This window comes from Lutra lutra, chromosome 12 (assembly GCF_902655055.1).
Source record: "Lutra lutra chromosome 12, mLutLut1.2, whole genome shotgun sequence".
Classification (NCBI taxonomy): Eukaryota; Metazoa; Chordata; class Mammalia; order Carnivora; family Mustelidae; genus Lutra; species Lutra lutra.
In genome coordinates this window covers 87,949,686-87,968,186 of record NC_062289.1, presented here as the reverse complement: position 1 = coordinate 87,968,186, position 18,501 = coordinate 87,949,686, and the positions used below count along the sequence as shown (strand labels likewise).

The 18,501-nt window shown below is 51.8% G+C and overlaps 1 protein-coding gene across 3 annotated transcripts in view; it reads right to left on the bottom strand.

The window, feature by feature from the left end:
* TPCN1 (two pore segment channel 1) overlaps nucleotides 1-18,214 on the bottom strand; it is a 58,637-nt gene extending 40,423 nt beyond the window's left edge. The window contains exons 1-2 of one of the 3 annotated variants that reach the window (XM_047696450.1): nucleotides 18,035-18,214; nucleotides 15,103-15,339 (exon numbers count right to left, since the gene is read on the bottom strand). In XM_047696450.1, coding sequence (XP_047552406.1) covers nucleotides 15,103-15,214 — 112 coding nt within the window. In that variant the 5' untranslated portion in view covers nucleotides 15,215-15,339; nucleotides 18,035-18,214. The remainder of the gene's footprint in view (nucleotides 1-15,102; nucleotides 15,340-18,034) is intronic. The other 2 variants (XM_047696451.1, XM_047696452.1) reach the window with 2 other exon arrangements.
* Between the last annotated feature and the right edge of the window lie 287 nt (nucleotides 18,215-18,501).

Sequence of the window (18,501 nt, the reverse complement as noted above, 5' to 3'; positions counted from 1 at the left end):
GGAGGAAAGGAAAAACAAAAGGCTCAACTAGGCCAGTACTACGGGTCAACCACTGTTCTAAAAGGAGGAGCCTGGTTCGGAAGTAGCCAGGATAATGCCCTGTGCCACCCTCAACTTGGTTTCTGGCCCGCTGACAGAGACCGACGCGGCCAAATCCAGAGGGATTCTCTGTAGGTACAGGAGGTCAGCCACACAAGGGCCTTGAACTGTCAGGGAAAGGGCTAGAAGGTTGAGAGCAGTAGCTGTAAACAGAGGCTCTTGTAATTAAGGGTAGTGGTTACTGCCCCAGGAGCCCACCCCCAACTGGCTACTCAGAGCACTTGCTCCCTGAGGTTGCAAACATGACCTTGACAGCCACTGGGCAGGCTTATAAATCATGCAGTGATCTGGGGGAGAACAAGGGAGGGTGGAATTTTAAAAGGCTGGCCTTCCTGATACAAACAAATATGGCTTAATTTAAAGACATTTATTTAGCACCTACTGAATACCAGGCATGTGCCAGGTGTTGGACTTGAAAAAAGTCAAAACATGTACTTTGTCCTCATGGGGCTCACCATCAGGAGTCATGAGAAGGAACGTGATTCTGGTGCATTAAGTCACTTCTTAGTTACAACAGCCTAGAAAAGGGTATGAGAACTGCCCTCCATGGGGGCTCGTGGGCAGATGCAGGGAGATTCAGGGGTGATGTCTGGGCCACTTCTGAAGGATGAAGGATGAAGACGATTCACAAGTGCATTGAGGCGGGGGGTGGGGGAGAACATTCCAGAAACAGGGAAGGTCAGGCATAAAGCTCAAAGAAGCAAACAGCAGGGCATTTCTGGGAAGCTAGAGAAGGTTCGGTGATCCCGAAGCTGACCCAGGCAGAGACAAGGCAGGAGGAGCAGACCAGCTGAAGGAGACAAGGCCTGAGCCACTGGGTCCAAAGGGAAGCAACCCGAGCAAATGTGCCAATCGGAAGCACATGACGAGGCGGCCCATCTTGGTGAACCTCACAACCCCATCTACAGACGCTGCACACAGCAAAATCTTAAGTTCAGTCTCCCAGGGCAGCACCGTGAGCGCACCTGTGCAGGGCAGGTGCCCCGCCGGGAGCTACCACGCTCACCTCTGCTACCTAAGCCTCCTCACCACTCCGCACCGGCCATGACTGTGTGCCCGGCAGACCCCTACCCCTTCTGCCGGGGCAGAGAGGGAACGAGTGGCTGTTGGATGCCCGCAGGCAGGATGGCATCTCTCCCTCCTTCATCCATGATAGTCAACACTCGGCTTGCAATTCTGCTTCCTGCCCCTGTGTCACTGGGTTTATGGAAACAAAGGGCTTTCACTAGAACTGTCACTCATCACCAAGGATTTACTGAGCACCTAACATGTGCAAAACACTTTGGGTGCCTTGAAAAGACATTGTGAGATGTGCGCACCCTTCAGAAGCCTCCCCTCCCAACTGCTTCTCTCACATACACACACACACACACACACACACACACACAGGCTGCAAGCCCCACTGTTTACCCAGTGAGGAGTACAGCACCTGTGCGAACATCTGTCCCGTGTTCACTTGGAAGCCTCAGAAATGCTAATTGTGAACCACGCAGGGACAGGGACAGGAGCTGTGGAAGGGTGACCCGGGAGAGGAGACATTTTTCACCGGACGCGGGCACTTCCAGAGCCCCCACGAGAGCTCAGCAGACAAGCGGCATTCGGAAGACACTTCTGGCCATGAGACTCACTCTCCACAACGCCCCTGAGGTGTTAGCGGAGGCGTCAGCATGGATCCGCGTCCGCACCAGCCCCTGCCTAGGAGCAGGAAGAGCATGCTCGAGCCCTCCATCCAGAGTCCTTAAATGGCCTACTCAGGGTTCAGGAAGGGGAAACATCACCACTTTGTTGAAAATGAAACCCTGACACTTTGTTACTATTTACTGAGTTGGTCCTAGGCCATGTTATATGGAATTTCCCACTTAATCTTTATGTCAACCCTGAATGGAGGTATTCTTATCCCCATTTTACAGATGTAGAAACTGAGGCTCAGCTCCTCACCTGAGCTTATGCAGCTACCAGCCGATGACCCCCAAATTTCAACCCCGTCCTTCTCTGTAGACTAACAGTCTTTGAAGAAGCGCCAGAATGTTGGAGAGTGCCAGCAGACAACATCGCCCACACAACACACGCCCACATCTCTAACGACCTGAGAGTTCTCCCAAGCCACCGGTCTCCAGACTTGGAGTCTCTAGGCACCCTGGGCCGGCATCTGAGCTCCACATCAAAAACAGCACAAAATAACCTGCAACACGACCACACGGGCCAAAGGGCCCGGAGGCCGAATGGGCTCTCGTACTGAACAAATCTGGGCCCTGTCAAGGCAACCAGACCAGCCCCGGGGTGCGCCATAAAAACTGCGATTGCCGATGACAAGGCCAGCCAGCCAAGCGTGAACAACCGAGCCGGCAAGAAGAGGGCACCCTCGGGAGTCACAGAGAGGAGACATCACGCTTGTCGACGACCACCCACAAGTGAGAGCCAACACATCCGGCGGCTTGGAGGGGCTCCAAGCCATTAGCCAACACTGAGCACCACCACTCTGCCCAAGCTGATTTTCATCAAGAGCTAAAGGAATTAAAAAAAAAAAATTAAAAATTAAAAATAAATACCCAATCCAACAAAAAGAGAGATTACAGCAGAAGAAAAAAAGGCAGCCTACCAATGGCAGGGTGGTGGGGTGAGGGGTGGGAAGGTGGGAGCCGAGCACCCCAGGCCACCACGGCAATTATGGGACACGTGTGGGCTCCCGGAGAAGTGCAAAGTGCTAGAACCATCCAAAAAGTCAGCTCTTCCCAGGGGCAGCAAGGACCAGGCCCTGCCTGGACTATTTCTGACCCATCACATGTGTATGAGTCCTCTTGTCACCCCAGATGGCTGCCGGAGCTGGCTACGCTGTGACCCACAGAGTCACTTAGGGCCTTGGATATTCTGTGAACCCGGTGAGTCACTCCCAGACACACTACTTCACATCTATTTATGAAGTGCTCTTGCTATGAGTAGAAAAGTCACGGTCTCCACCTTTGCAAAACTTGTACCACCAGAAAGAGGTACATCCGTGCCCCATATCAACACCCAAAATAACAGCGCCTACCCAGACATTACACCGAGGGGTGCACGGTGCCTTCCTGCCCTGTCCAACCCAGCCGCCCTGAATGGGCATCACAGAGACACTGGAAAGACACCCACAAACAGGCTGAACCCTGATTGAAAGGAACTTGGTTTATAAAACCCAACTCGACATCAGATGAACTCAGGCATATGAATCATACTGTGAAGATGCTTTGTCAAACTCAGCCCTCTTGCCCATATTTTAAATTATCTACTTCACCAAAATTCCACTTTCTTACAACCTTTAGGAACCCACCATGGTGCAAAGCAAACCTCGATCCAGTCCATAAGACATCAATCAGATCTATTGCACGCAGGTGCTAGGGAGGGAAGGGGCCTCTGTGCCTGGAGAGCAGAGAAGGAGGCACAGACGTCGTAGAGAATGCGAGGGTGTGGACGGGCAGCCACTACCCTAACTGGTTTGGGAGGCCTGGGGAAGGCTGGGTAGAAAAAAGGACAAAGGTCTTTAGCTGGAGAAAGTTGGGGTAGGGCTAGATCAAAAGCAGGTGACAGCAGCCCATGGCGACACTGGTACTGAAAAGTGGTTTAAATGAGAAAACAAGGGCGCCTGGGCGACTCAGTTGGTTAAGCATCTGCCTTTAGCTCAGGTCGTGATCCTGGAGTCTCGGGATTGAGTCCCGCATTGGGCTCCCAGCCATGGGAAGTCTGCTTGTCCTTCTGACCTTCTCCCCTCTCATGCTTTCTCTTACCCGTTCTCTCCCTCAAATAAATAAACAAAATCTTGGGGTGCCTGGGTGGCTTGGTGGGTTAAGCCTCTGCCTTCAGCTCAGGTCATAGTCTCACGTTCCTGGGATTGAGCCCCGCATCGGGTTCTCTGCTCAGCAGGGAGCCTGCTTCCCCCTCTCCCTCTGCCTGCCTCTCTGCCTACTTGTGATCTCTCTCTCTGTCAAATAAATAAATAAAATCTTTAATAAATAAATAAATAAAATCTCAAAAAAATAAATGAGAAAACAAATGAGATTATGTGAGTGGTGCCACGTTTTAAGACTTCTGATTATGGATTCTGAGTTCTGGGGTGGAGTAAAAGAAGGGAGGCCAGTCAGCATGGAGTGTAACTGAGAAGAAATTTCTCATGGCCTGCAAAGTACCGGGACCCCTGCCAGGGCCTCAGAGCAAGGCAAGGAAGGTGGGTCAGAGTACTTGGTTTCAAAGGGCTTCATCTTACACTTGATCCGAGAACTTGGCCTAACCTTCACCATGGGAGTGGGAGGAAGTTTATGGTTTCCTTGTCTACACTCTGAGGTTAGTGAAACTTTCAAGGCCACTGGAGACTAAGCAGAGATGCGCTCCTTCTGGGCAAGGCCCGAGAGCAGAGGTGGCGGGTTCTGGGATTAGGGCTTGCCACACACCAGTCTGCCTGAACGCCCACCATCAGGGACGGAACGAACGGGCCCCACTCAGCTTCACTCTCTGCGCCTCCAACTGCCCACCTGCAAAATGGGGATGCACGTCGTTACTGCATGAGGCCTGCAGGCGTAAACCAACTGAAACATGACTGCACACAGCTTTTCCTTCAGCAAGCCAGTGTCACAGGGCTTGCTGCCGCTAAAAGAAGAGTAAGGACAGTGGCTCGGGGGAAGACAGACTTCAAGGCAGCATAAAGGGCACAGATTGGCAGCTACTGGATTCACTGCTGGACCTGGGAGTAGGGGTGGAGCCCACAGAGCACTCGTGGGAGGTGTCTGCGAGGGTCGGTCCAGAAGTCACCGCGCCTTCACCTAGGAGAATCCCCAAACATAACTGAGGCTTTCGTGGAAATACAAAACCCCTAAATCACGCCTTCTAAAATAAAAATGAAAAGACACTAGGGCTGCAATATTATGCTTTGTGCTTGCTTTTATAGCTCAAACAGATATATATATATATTTTTTTAATTATACTTTAATTATATTTAAACAAATATAAATATATTAAAATAGATTTATTTTTTTAAATGTGCAATCCAAATACCCCAGCTGTATTCACTTCCTCAGTACATGAAGGGTGGCTACAAGGACAGACTCCAACTCTTCTTTTCCCCGCGGAGGGGAAATGCACCCCATGAAGGCTTTATCGTTTGGGACGACAGACAAAGTTAGATCTAGCTTCCCGGCTGAGCTGACTGAGAACTTCCTGATCAACCCTCGATTACAATGGATTGTTCAGGCCCTGTGTCAGCGCGCAGGAATAAAGCAGAAACTTATCTGCCGGATGCAGTCAGAGGCCATGCTTTTTTAGATCAGGAGAGTAGGTCCTTTCTGATCCTAAGGGCTTGGCGCAGTGGGACTAGGAAAGGCGTGGTGGGCCCGGGCACAGCAGAACAGACTCATCCCAACCTCACTCTTCTTTTCCTGACCCCTTTCCCCGTGTTGGACGCAGTCCCTGATGTGTCTAGGAGGCACTGCCCTACTCCCCAGGCCAGGTGAGCCTGTGCGAGTACTCCTCAGTTCTGTACGGCCCAGATGTTTCCTGAGGGCCCAGAATGAGGCAGGCAGGGAGCTGAGCTCCGAGGCTGTGTGCAGGACCCCCGGCCCTGGGGAGGGCCAGAGCCTGGTCGGGAAAGACAGAAAAATGCCAAACCTGGCTCCTGCAGCTACAGGACACTCCAGGAGTTTCCTCTCCACCCACCTCCCAATGTCCAGGGAGAAAAGCCATTCCTATTCAGGGCTTCGCCCACCTCAGGGTTTCTAAGGAAGAGCATCATGGTGGCAGGGAAGGCAGCCAGAGTTGGCAAGGGTCACAGGGGAGAGGCTGCTCTGTCATCACGTCACTTTCTGGCCCAAACAGACACAGAAGCTCCCTTGCCCTCCTCGACCAAGTTCAAACTCCTGCTATTGGCATTCTAGGCCCTCCAGAAAATAGGTCTGCTGGCTTTGTCCCTAATAATGGCTCGCATCCACCAAGGGCTCCTTCTGGTGTAAACCAGGCACCATGTGGATGGTGTGCGGTATGCCACCTTGTTTAACCCACGACAGTAAAGGCAGAGCAGATTCACACTCAGCTGGCTTGACCCTCGAGCACGTACTCTTAACCACCCCCGATGCCATCCCCACTAGCACTGTCCCCGCCAGAATTTACTCCGAAGGCAACAAACTCAAATGCCTACAGGCCCCCAGCAGGTAACAACCAGGGCAAGCTGGGGTGTGTGAGACCACGGGTGCTACGCGCTTATCCCGTGATCAAGGGGCCTGCTCAGTGAAGCCGCTTCTGAAAACACTGTTCGGCCGAACAAAACAGGTCCACCAGGTCCCCGGGCCACCACACCCAGCTCCAAACACTCCTCGCAGCGCGGCCTGCGTGAATTCTCAGACACTCCCCGGAAACATGACCGTGTCACCCTCCTGCTGAGAGCACCCTCTCGGGCTTCACCGTCACCCGGGATGAGGTCCCAGCTCCTTGGCCTGGCCCCAAGGGTAGAGGGTGACGGAACCTTCAAGATCAGAGGCCAGTCTCTCCTCCCCATCCTCCAACCCAAGCACCCCCCACATCCACCCACTCGACACCTCCAGGCCTTTGTCCCCTGATCCCTTCCTCCAGGACAATCTTCACTCCCTGCGCATTTCCTGAAAGACTCCGCCCGCTCAAACACAGTCTCTCTAGAGCTTCTGCTGCTGCTACTCCAGCCCCAAATCAGAAAGCCCGACTCCGCCTGCCCCATATCCCACCCCCCCTGCCTTCCTTCTTCTCCCAACTCCAAATCCCTTCCACAGTTATAACACACGCCCGCAAAAGAAACGCGCTTCGTACTCATTTGCCTCGAGGCCAACCAGACCATTGGTCCTTCACAAGCCATAACTACATCTGACTCTTTCTTCTGACCTCCATAGTGGCTGTTTGGTCTAAGTTCTTCAGAAATAACGCATCCACCAGCTGAAAAGCTCTACTTCGTTTTTCAGTTGACAAGAAGGCAGTGATTGTTAACATAAGAAGAATTAGGAGACAGATACTAGCTATTAGACTATTACTTTTTTTTATTTCTAACACCAGCTTGAATGTTCTACATCTCAAAGTAAAAGCCAAAAAAAAAAAAAAAAGAAAAGAAAAGAAAGAAAAAAGAAAAGAAAAAGAAGTTTCAGCCAGCTTGGTTCAAATAGCTAAGAACAAAGAGGAGAATCTTTAAGTTGGACAGAATGCCGATGAGAAGAATGAGAAATGGGTCCTCCGGCAGTCACATGAATCACAACCCAGAGGGAGGAAAGGATAAACAGAAAAGGAAGACAAAGGAGTTTGTGGGAGATGCGCCCGCCTGTTCTGTCCTCTCATCCTTCCGTGCCCACGGCATTCCTACCCCCCAGCTCCGGCCTCCAGTCCACAGATGGATGAAATCTGGTCTTCCTCTAGGCAAATCATGTGGAAGCAGAGAGAAACCTCCCAGCCAGTTCCAAGTCCCACTAAATGCCACGCAAAGGTCAAGAACATCTTATGGGCCATAGTTCGTTGGTCAGCTGTATACTGTTTTCTGATTTTGAGGTGGCTGGTTCTGAACAGAAAGCCGAGGCTGACTTGGTGGGCTCTCGCTCAGCGGTCATAACGCAGCAGCCCACTGACCAGATTTTATTTGGTCAGCTGTGTTTAAGAAATGAGAACTGTTACCGACAATTAAAAGTCAGAAGACTCCTTCCTGATTAAAAGTGTAGGTGCTTTTTTCTTTTAAGATTTATTTATTTATTTATTTGTCAGAGAGAGAGAAAGAGGGAGAGAGCACAAGCAAACAGAAAAACAGGCAGAGGCAGAGAGAGAAGCAGGCTCCCCGCTGAGCAAGGAGCCCGATGTGGGACTTGATCTCAGAACCCTGGGATCATGACCTGAGCCAAAGGCAGTGGCTTAACCCACTGAGCCACCCAAACGCCCCTAAAAGTGTAGGTTTTGACTTCTCCTGATGCTGTGGAAAATCTGGTAATGACCAGCCTGTGGGCCTACACAGCAGCAGGTGCCAGAGTGAAGGAAGGGGCAGCAGGAGGGGCAGCACCAGGAAGCAAAGGCCCAGGCCTGCCGGGCCCCAGCACCTATGCTACAGGTTCAATTCTGCTGAACCAGAACTTCTCAAGTGGTTCAAAGAGAGGGAAGTGGATGTATTTCCAGCGAAATAAGTCCCTCCCACAAAGCACAAACAAGGCAAAAGGGGTCCTCGGTGCCCAAGGCAGCCCAAACACCCATGACCTAACTCAGTTATCCAGTCCAAGGACATCCTCCGGAGGGCCCGGATGTGGGGGTCACCTATCCCAAGAACCACTGACCTCAGGGGGTCACCCTCCTCAGGACCCCAGCCAGCCTTTTGAGCCTCATGCCGCACTCCCAAGCTGGTGTTCCTTCGTCCTTTTCTATTCCCCAATCTGGACTCCTCCAAGTTCTCATTTTCAGCCCCACCACCATGAAGGAAAGTTGAGCCCAATGCCTGTGTGAAGGAAGAGGTGAGGAAGGGCTTGTGTGGCAGAGAGAGCCGGAGTTTTCTACTGGGGGGAGTCGTGGGTGTCCTTTGTGGTCTGGTTTTTCACTTGCCCATGTTTCCTGGTTCCTCTGTGAGGATCCAACAGTTTGTACAATGACACCCCAACGGCTTGGATATTTTTACACTATGAAAAGGAGCTCTAGGTATGGAACTCCAATTTAGAATAATGTGCCTCGTAGGAAATAAAAGTTAAAAAAAAAAAGAGAGAGAGAGAGAGAGAGAGAGAGAGGGAAACCGACTTCCTTTTGGAAAAGAAAATTGAGCCTAAAATTCTCCCTCTTCCACAGAGTTTAACTCTTGGCATGCAGCACTTGAGGTAAGGGCCAGAGTCTGGGGTTAGAAGACCTAAGTCGATGCCATGGCACTTCCTGGCTGCGTGACCTTGGGGAAGTTTCCAACCTCCCAGAGCATCAGTTTCCTCACCTGTCAGACAGGGATCCTGAAGGTGCCAGCAACACACATCCACTGGGAGCATCCAATGAGAGAGCCAGCACGAGCAAAGAACACTGAACACTGCTGGGCACACGGTAGGGGCATCGCACCCGAGAGCCGTGATCTTTATCATGTAAGACCTTACTTGGCTTGGATTGACCAGGAGAGAAGGGAAAGGAGTGAAAAATGTCCAAATCAGGGAATTTGCCCCAGCAAAGGGATAAGAATGGAGAGCTACCCTGTGGGCTTTCCGAACACCAAGGTGGGATGGAGTCAGTCTGGGGACCGCCATCAGCCTTGGGGGTTCCCCTCAAGAGCCTGAGTTTCCCTCCTGGGCCACCCTTCGAGGCAGCCTCGGGGAGGACGCGGCCATCAGGAGCCCCCAGAGACGCACTGCTGTGAGCCATCAAAGCCCTCCCAGGTTCCCTCCCTGACTTGGAAGCTGAGAAGCCAGCTGCTCTGGCTGCCGGAGCACTCCAGAGCAAACGTGAGGTGATGGGGAGAGAATAGCACAGCCAGCGCTCCAGCCCGCACCCAGCTGCCATGACTGCCATTTCGCCGTGGCGGCTTTCTGCGTGCAGAGGGGAGAGATGGCATTTCGTGGCGGGGGGCCTGAGGCAACAGACAGGATCCCCTGTGAAGATGTGGAGGGCTGAGGAAGCGAAAGGCTTCAAGTCTGGGTTAGGAGGCTGGAACCCAGCAGGCCGCGTGCTTGCTCATTTTAATGGGTGCCTCCACGGGCCTGGTGACACCCGGCGTTCTGCCTTGGTAAGGCCGAAGAAAGCCTGGGGAATGACTCTGCGGAGCCAAATGCCCAGGCTCCCTGGGAGGCTGTGAAAATCTAACTGCTTTTTGGTTTCCAGCTGCCACGCTGCCGCTGCTTCCTGGCTCGCCCATGGCCACCCGTGGGCCAGGAGTGAGGCAGACAGGATTCAGATCCTGGCCTGGGTTTAGGACTCCTGCTCATGTACCATGATGTTCCAAAGCAGCAGCCCAGTCTCCGGCCATGACGCCACCACCTATGACTGGCTGAGCACGTCTCATGGGGAGAGCACGCACGTGATCTCACTACATCCCAACAACCCTCCTGGGAGATGCTAGCATGACTCCACTCTACAGATGAGGAGGCTGAGACTTACAGAGGCAAAGATCCCTGTGTAGCTAGGACTGGCACCCTGGAGCTTGACTCTAGAGCCCGCATGCTGAACCAGTCCACCACCCAGGCTATCACAAGGAACAAAAGCTACATGAGTCCCTTGGGCAGAGTTCACTCTTTGGCAAGGACATTGGGCAAGAACTATAGCCCCAGATTTCTGTGATGCAGAGTTCACCTGTGGGGTTAGTCGTTGGGTGGGCAGCCCCATGCTCTTTCCCAGATCATCCTGGCTATTCCTGCCCCAAGGCCAATGGCTCTGGCCCACCTTGACTGAGCCTGGTGCCAACTGGCTCTGGCTGCATGAAGACTCTGGAAAGGGAGCCAGGATGTCACATGTTGGCCCCCTACCAGGGGGCAGTCGCCCTCTACATTGCTAGATATGGAATGAGTGAGGTAACTCCCAACGGCATATCAGGCATCAGGGTGAAGGAGGAAGAGGGGGCTCCTCTCCCCTGTTACCTTAGCATTATCCCTACATGGCTCGTCACCTGGAAACCAGGGACCACTGGCACCAAAGTAGCCCCATGACATGAAGTGTCTCAGCTACTCCCCTCGACCCCAATCCTTTTTATACGCAGAAAAAGCACAGAGCGCAGGCCCATCTTAGGCAACTGTTGGGCCAAAAGGCAATGAGAAGGCAAAAGGTGAGTGTGTCCAGAACTCCCTTGGAAAATCCTTTGTACTGCCCCCAGCGCTCAGACACTGTGGCGTAGTGGCCGTCTAGACCACTGCTGGGTACGCAGTGCACACCATGAGCTATTTTGAAGCCACGCTGTCAAATGCCAGCTCCACTGCCCGTTTTCAAGGTTATTCCTAATTTCCAGGCTTTAAATACCTCTGCTTCTACCTGCCTCCTTTAGACATCTTCTGCCGATGAGTCACTCATTAGCATTTCGGCAGCAGCTCTTAGAGCCCAGAGACATCTGAGTCTTGGATAAAATCCATTCTTGCCCACAAAGGGAAAAAAGAAAAAATGATCCCAACCCTCCAGTGTCCTGCGGAGATAACGCCCCAGCACGGAAACCCCCTCTCTCGCCCCTGTGCAGGGTCAAAGGTCATAGGCAGTACGGCCAGGTTCCGGCGCACGTGCATGTGAGGAGAGGGCAAGGAGGGTTACAGGCTGAACTGTGTCCCCCTAAACTTCCCATGCTGAAGTTCTAACCCCAGGACCTCAGAATGTGGCTGTATTTTAAAGAGGTAATTAAGGTAAAATGAGGTCCTGTGGCTGGGCCCTCATCCAATCTGACTGGTGTCCTTGTAAGAATGGATGAGGACACAGACACCCAGACTAAGGGACGAGCATGTGAGGACACAGTCGGAAGGCAGCTGTCTTCAGGGAAAGCAGGGAGGTCTCAGAAAAGAAAACTAACCCTAACCTTGATCTTGGACTTCCAGCTTTCAAAACTGTCAGAAAATGAACTTCAGTGGCTTAAGCCCCCACTCTGTGCTATTTGTCATGGTCGCTCCAGCTGCCATGTCCTCCACAAAGGAGGACACAGGTACAGAGCCGCCAGAAGGCCTCCGTGACAGCTGCTGGGTTGGGCAGGGGCCCAAGCTCGAGGAAGGCTCACGCTCTTAGAAAGCTGGCTTGGGTCTCAGTGGCTCATGCCCACGTAGCTGCCAGTTCTGCTTTGTGAATTCGGCCAACTCCTTGATACTGCAAGGGTTTATGTTAGCCACAGCCTGGGGGTGACGGGGGCAGCCTCCAGGGCAATCGGCCTTGAGCTATGAGACTCCAAGCACTGGTTAGGAGAAGACAAAGGGGGAGATGTCGCCCACTTCTGACCAAGGCCCTGACAGCCACACGCACGAGCCAGCTACAAGGCTCCAGAAACCCAACGAGGTTTATTTCCACCATGATTTGTTGAGGACCTATATACAGTAGACATGGAGCTGAGGGATACGAAGATGCATGGAACTCGGGGCGCTGGAGGTAATCAGACGGTTAAACAAGTCATTACCACACAGTCAGCGACTTGTAACCGTGGAAGCCTCATCTAGATACCGAAGCAGAAAAGGGCAGTGAGTAATTAGCCATGTCGGGAAGGGGAGGTTCGGTGAAGCCTTCAAAGAGATGGGATTATCAGCAGGATTCCCAAGACGGAACTGGAAACAAGCATCCTGGGAAAGACCTTCCAGACAGAGTCGCCCGCAACACAGAGAGGTTTAAGAAGGCACGGTAGTTTCGCAGAACTGGAGGCAGTATGACACTAGGGGCTAAGGCTGGCAATGAGACTGCCCGGGCAAGAAGGTGCCAGAACACGCGAGGCCTTGAACACCAGCTAAAGAGCTTGGCCTGTTTCCCATGGGGGACAGTGAGGTCCTGGGGAGCTGCAAGCTGGGGAGAGTACTGGGTCCAGTTTTAGACATGCTGCTCAGACAGCAGGGTTGGGGGACGTTGAGTAGAAGGTCAATGCCAAATCCAAGCACAAAATAACACAGGTCAAACTGTCCTCAGACAGGCCCCACCGTTTTGCCAATGAGCCTTGGTGGATTATACCATTAGTTCCCAGAGGTCTGAGCAAATGACCTAGTAAGAGGGTGAGAAGGGAAACTGAGGCACCAACACACTGTGCAGAAAGCACAGTTTCTTTGGACCTTGACGGTTTTATATTTCATTGTTCTTTTTTCCTTTTTTCTTTTTTTTCTTTTTTTTTTGAGAGAGAGAGAGCATGAGAGGGGGAGAGTCAAAGGGAGAAGCAGACTCCCTGCTGACCAAGGAGCCTGATGCGGGACTTGATCCTAGGACTCCAGGATCATGACCTCAGCCCAAGGCAGTCCCTCAACCAACTGAGACACAGACGCCCCTTTCGTTGTTTTTAACAGCCAAAGAAGCTACCAACTTCACCAAGATAAGAATAGCCTCACTAGAGGCCCATCCAAGGTCGGTTTTATTGTCTACTGGGCCTAATTCCCACTCAAGCTCCATCAGTGGTTCAAAATCTGATCTTGACACAGAACTAAGTTGCTCTTCCCACTCTGATCCACAGGACAGCCAGACACCCAGGCCATCAGCTCTGGTGCTGTGGAAGGACTTAAAAGAGGCACCCAGACAATGACCAGGATTCCAATTTAGAATCTTGAGCCCAACTACTTCCAGAATGACCCACACCCTTAGTATGTCAACCGCCCACCCCTGCAGTCCATTCCTTTGTTGGCCATGGACCTGGCCACCCTCCACACTAGGGACTATCCTACTTTGAAGCTGAGACTGGGCGGGGTTGGGGGGGGAAACCTGGGTGCCCTAGTCAGTTGAGCGTCCAACTCATAACATAAAACATAAAAAAAAAAAAAAAAAAAGAAGCAGCAGCAGCAGCAGCTAAGGCTAGGTCACATTCATTTACATCACTTTCTTCAACGCACCTTTACATAGCGGTGTGGGGTTGGAGGGCAGAGGGGCATTATTGCTTACTAGCTGTGTGACTTTGGACATGTTACCCAACCTTTCTGAGGCTGCTCCTTCCTCTGTGATATGGGCAATAACAGTAATTTTATCTTGAGGTTCTGTGACAAGATTAATATGCGTAAATGCTAAGGGTTAGTGCTTGCATTTATTAAGGGCTCCTGATGGAACAAGGAGGAGGAGCAGGAGAGCAGGAGAACAAAAAAGGGAGGAGGGGGAGGGGAGTCAAACAGTCCTGGGTTCAAATTGATGCTCAGCCACGTGCTTGGCTGTGTGACCTTGGGCATGTCATTTTACCTCTCTGACTCATGGTTTCCTCCTCTGTCAAATAGGGATAATACTGCCTACCCTACAAAAGGATCTTAGTTAAGATAACAGAGAGGAAAGAGCCTCATACTTAGCCTGCCAGCTCTAGGGCATTTAAGACGTGAGCCTGAAATCAGAGCCACCGATTTTTCGATTTTTTGGCCCTGAATGGTGCTTAGGGAAGAATCTGATTTCTATTCCAATCTCCCTGGACCACCCAGCTCAACCACTCTAAGTTGGGTGAACATGCTGAAGCAAGGAGAGGCCGGTTTATAGGGAACCGGCACTCCCACCCCCAGAAACACTGCTGTTCTTCAACACTTCCAAGGGAAGGCTGCGGAGTTCCCTGCGACTCAGCAGTGTTCTTTCTGGACAAAGGAGACAGAAGAGCCAGGCTCGTGGACTGGAGGACAGCAGTACCCCTCTGTGCTGGCTCAGGAGCACCGCCAGCAGATGGAACATCCATTTGGTGAGAAGATCCTAAAGCGTGAGTCCCTGACATCTTAGGACCCTCCACAAAATGAAAGTTATTTTAAGTTCTCCTGGACCCAGTGGCTCTGGGACAAGGACCAGAAAGCTTTTTAAGGTCTCTCATTCTGCCAGAAACACAATTAAAATGTAAAAAATTTAAAGCTCACCTCTCTTGGGCTCACTTTGTGCTCGGCTCTGGTTTAAGAGGAAGACAAAGCAAAACCCCAAACCCTCACATCAATGCATCATGACCAATGCCTGCCCCCCTCCCCGCCGCCAGCCCTGTCCTGGGCAACGCAGGGACTGAGCTCAGTGTGGAGAAGCAGTCATCTCTGCTTTCCTGCCAACAGTTTCAGGTTGGGCAGAGGAGGCTGGTGTTGAAATCTGTTTCTTTTTTTAACATGGAATGGGGCAGGGAAGCTAGCCAAAGAGCAGATTTGCCCGAGGTCCCCACCAAGCATCCACAAAGCCAGGGTACTTCAAGTGCAAGGGAGGTAAGGCCCTGAGGGAGGCAAGAGCCCTGGGAAGGGCAGCCTATGCAGTCCCTGGAAGCATCCCTAAGCTAGGGATGCAAGATTAGGTCTCCATGGTCTCCCAGTAGTGTGTGTCAGAACTCAGGGGTCAGACATGGGGTCGGGCATTAGCATACACGCATCTACTACCAGACCACCAAGCCCACAACTCACCCCCTGAAACAGAAAAGCTGTGCCCCGTCCCCAGCGCACCCCACAGTCTTACTTCTGCTAGGCAGCTCTTCTTGGCCCAGGCCGTTGGAGGGAGCTAGTGGGGCACCGCCACCCTCGTCCAAGGTCAAGATGAGGGGAACGTCGTCATCTAAACTCACGGCCATGCTCTCCTCTCTGACAGCCCTCAGGATGCGATGTCCAGAGCTTTAAACAGTCTCTGCTTTGAGCTTCCTTTCAAAGCCACTGGCCCAGAGGTGCTCTTCAGAAACTCCTCCATCAGAGGCATCTTCTAGGGGTTGGGGGATAAAAAGAGAAAAACAATTATCAAAATACAACCACTATGGACGACAAAGTTCTGGAATTAGAGAGTAGCAACAGTTGCATAACCATGCAAATGTACCAAAAACTACTGAATTGTACCCTTTAAAATGGTGGATTCTTTTTGGTATGTGAATTATATCTTAATGAAGAATATTACAGTAATAGCATTAAAATATGGGAGGAGGAGAGCCTGGGTGGCTCAGTGGGTTAAAGCCTCTGCCTTCGGCTCAGGTCGTGATCCCAGGGTCCTGGGATCCAGCCCCGCATCGGGCTCTCTGCTCTGCGGGGAGCCTGCTTCCCCCTCTCTCTCTGCCCGCCTCTATGCCTATTTGTGATCTCTCTCTCTCTCTGTCAAATAAATAAATAAATAAATTTTTAAAAAGTATGGGAGGAGACTCTGTAAAAACAAATACTGAAAATTTACATGTAATTATGTCTGGAGATTGAGATTATGGCTAATATGTTCTACCTCCATCCCTCTTTGCCCTTGTTTATGTGTTTTGTGAGGATTTTAAAGATTTAAAAAAAAATACAACCATTAAAATAATAGTAGTTCATACTCCATGAGCACTTCCTATGTCCTGCGAGTTCTCCTAGCAATTTTTAAGTAAACCTAATTGAAACTTTGTAAGAATAAACAGGATTACTAGCCCCCATTACAGAGCGGGAGACTCTAGGCTCAGAGAGATTTAGGTAACTTGCCCAAAAACCCACAGTTAGAAAGCCCAACTTTGAACGACACAGTCTGGTTCCAGATCTGTTATCCCATCAACCACTCTACAATTTCTCCAAGACCCAGCCTTGGTATTTACACAGCACTGATTTGTAGGGTTAAGCATGCCAGATCACCTATACGTGCCCAGCTCATTCTTATATAGGTATTATTCTCCTAGGTTTTGGTGTTTTAGGAGGAAGAAGAAGAGTATTTTTTTAAATGACGTCCAGAGTCACACAGCAAAAGTGCTCATCCTGGACTCCCAAGTTTAAAGCACTCAGAACCAGCCTGTTACAGTTCCTATTTATACACATTCCCATTTCCGCTGAGTAGGACCAAATGCAAAGTAAAGACTCAGCAGATCTGACAGCAGACCTTTGAACTTGAAATGAGCAGCAGGTTCCTTCCTCAAGCTGAGGCCTTCTGGGCTCAATCAAGTCTGCCTCCAAACTCACCCACTAAATGGCAACCTGGCAATTTGCATCTTTCACACATCATCAGAGTTAAGTTCCTGTGCATCAATATCTTCTTAAAACTAGACAGCAAAAGTGAGCCCCATTCTGTTTGCTAAGCCGGTTGCTCTCTGCCCAGCCAACTTCCTGTTAAGACTTCTTTTAAGTTTCCCCCAGGTCTGGGGATTCATTTTACTCTGCAGTCCCAATAATGGAAAGACAAAAGAGGAAATCCCAAATGAGACGCTACCATTCGGCTGTCTTAAGAACTATGTGTTTTATTTGTTTTAACTTTTTACCGCAGGTATTTTCAAACATACTCAAAAACAGAATTATGTAAAGGAACTTCCTCGTATCCAACACTCCGCTTTGACAATTAACAAGACCCGTGTTTATTTTACAGGAGAGAGAATCAATCAACGTTCTCATCTTATCGAGAAGAGGGTTCTAAATTTTTATCACTGTTATCATAAGGGCTAGAGGTTTTTCCTTTTACTGTTTCATTCACGACTTTTTGCTTGCAATGCATGCAGTATCTTAGCTCCGTGGACCTCAACTTGGGTGACTATTCCCCCCACCAGGGGGTACCAGCAACACACAGAGACATTTTTGATTATCATAACTAGGGGGCAGGGGTGCTCTTAGGCAGAGGGCAGGGATGCCCCTGAACATCCATCCTACAAGGCACAGGCGAGACCTACCACAATACCGAAATATGTGGCTCAAATGTCAACAGCGCTACTGTTGAGAAATACTATTTAGCTAATATCCCCACTTCACAGATGAGGAAAACTGGGGCTTAGAGGGGTTAACTTAATCCGCCTTTTACAAGCAGAAAACTAGGAGAGCCCAGATTTCACCAGGGCAGTCTGAACTCAGTCTGAATGCCCACTTAACCATTCCCTCTACCTCCTGGCAGAACCAGGCCCCCAGTTTGAAGTCAAGCCCATCATTTTGCTGAGAAGGAAAGAGTGAGGCCCAGAGGGGAGAAGGGACTTGCCCAAGGTCACCCAGTGCAGGACTCCTGAGTCCTAGCCCAGGGCTCCTTCGCCGGACTTTTCTTCTCCCTCTATGGAGGATCCAGAAGGGACGGGTCACCCGCGGGGACAGGTCCCAGGAAAGCGGGCCAGCAGCCATGCCTGACCCGGGCACGAGTCTCTGTGGGTGGGGCGCCTCAGGGCGCGGGGGAGCTGAGCAGATGGCGGGGTGGGGTGGGGGACAAGGAATGCGGGCTCCAGCTCCACGTGCTCCCAGCCCTGGTCCAGCCCCCGCGTGGGGGTCGCCCCAGGAAGCCGGGAGGCAGGAGAGCGGGCACCAAGCCCCGGCCCGGGCTGGAGGGAGGAAAAGCGCCGCGATGACTTCCCCGCAGCGGGTCTGGGACCGCCCTGCCAGCCTCCCACAGCCCAGTGCACAACGCAACCCCTCACTCCGCGCCCTCTGACCCCTGACCCCTGCCCTCTCCTTCAGGCCGTCACTCGCACCCCTCAGATTCTTACACGCGCCGCCCCAGCAACCCGGACCGCGCGCCGGGGTCCGCACCGCGAAGCCCAGCCCGCGGGCGCCGCCGCCACCAAAGCCCCGAGCCTGGAGCTGTTGCAGCCACCGCAAGCGCCGCCACTTCAGCTGCTGCCACCACAGCAGCTGCGCCAGCTCTCCCATCCACCGCCTACCGTCCCTTCAACCCTGCCGGCCCCGCCCCATTTCTCCTTTGCCGCGACCTATTGGCTACCTAGGCTGCATGATGAGCCTTGATTGGCCAAGCCTCACGTCCTTCCCCAGTTCTCTCTCGAGGCTGATGCCGGACTCCCTGCCCACCTCCTTGGGAGGGGGCGGGACAAATAAGCTCTGCCCCTTTCCCCGCCTACCCTCCCCGCCTTACTTGTTCAGCCCAACCCAGAGAGAGCCCCGGGTCTTTCAATTGGTGGAGGGTCAGAGAGGCGGTGCTTCTGATTGGTCAGGCCTC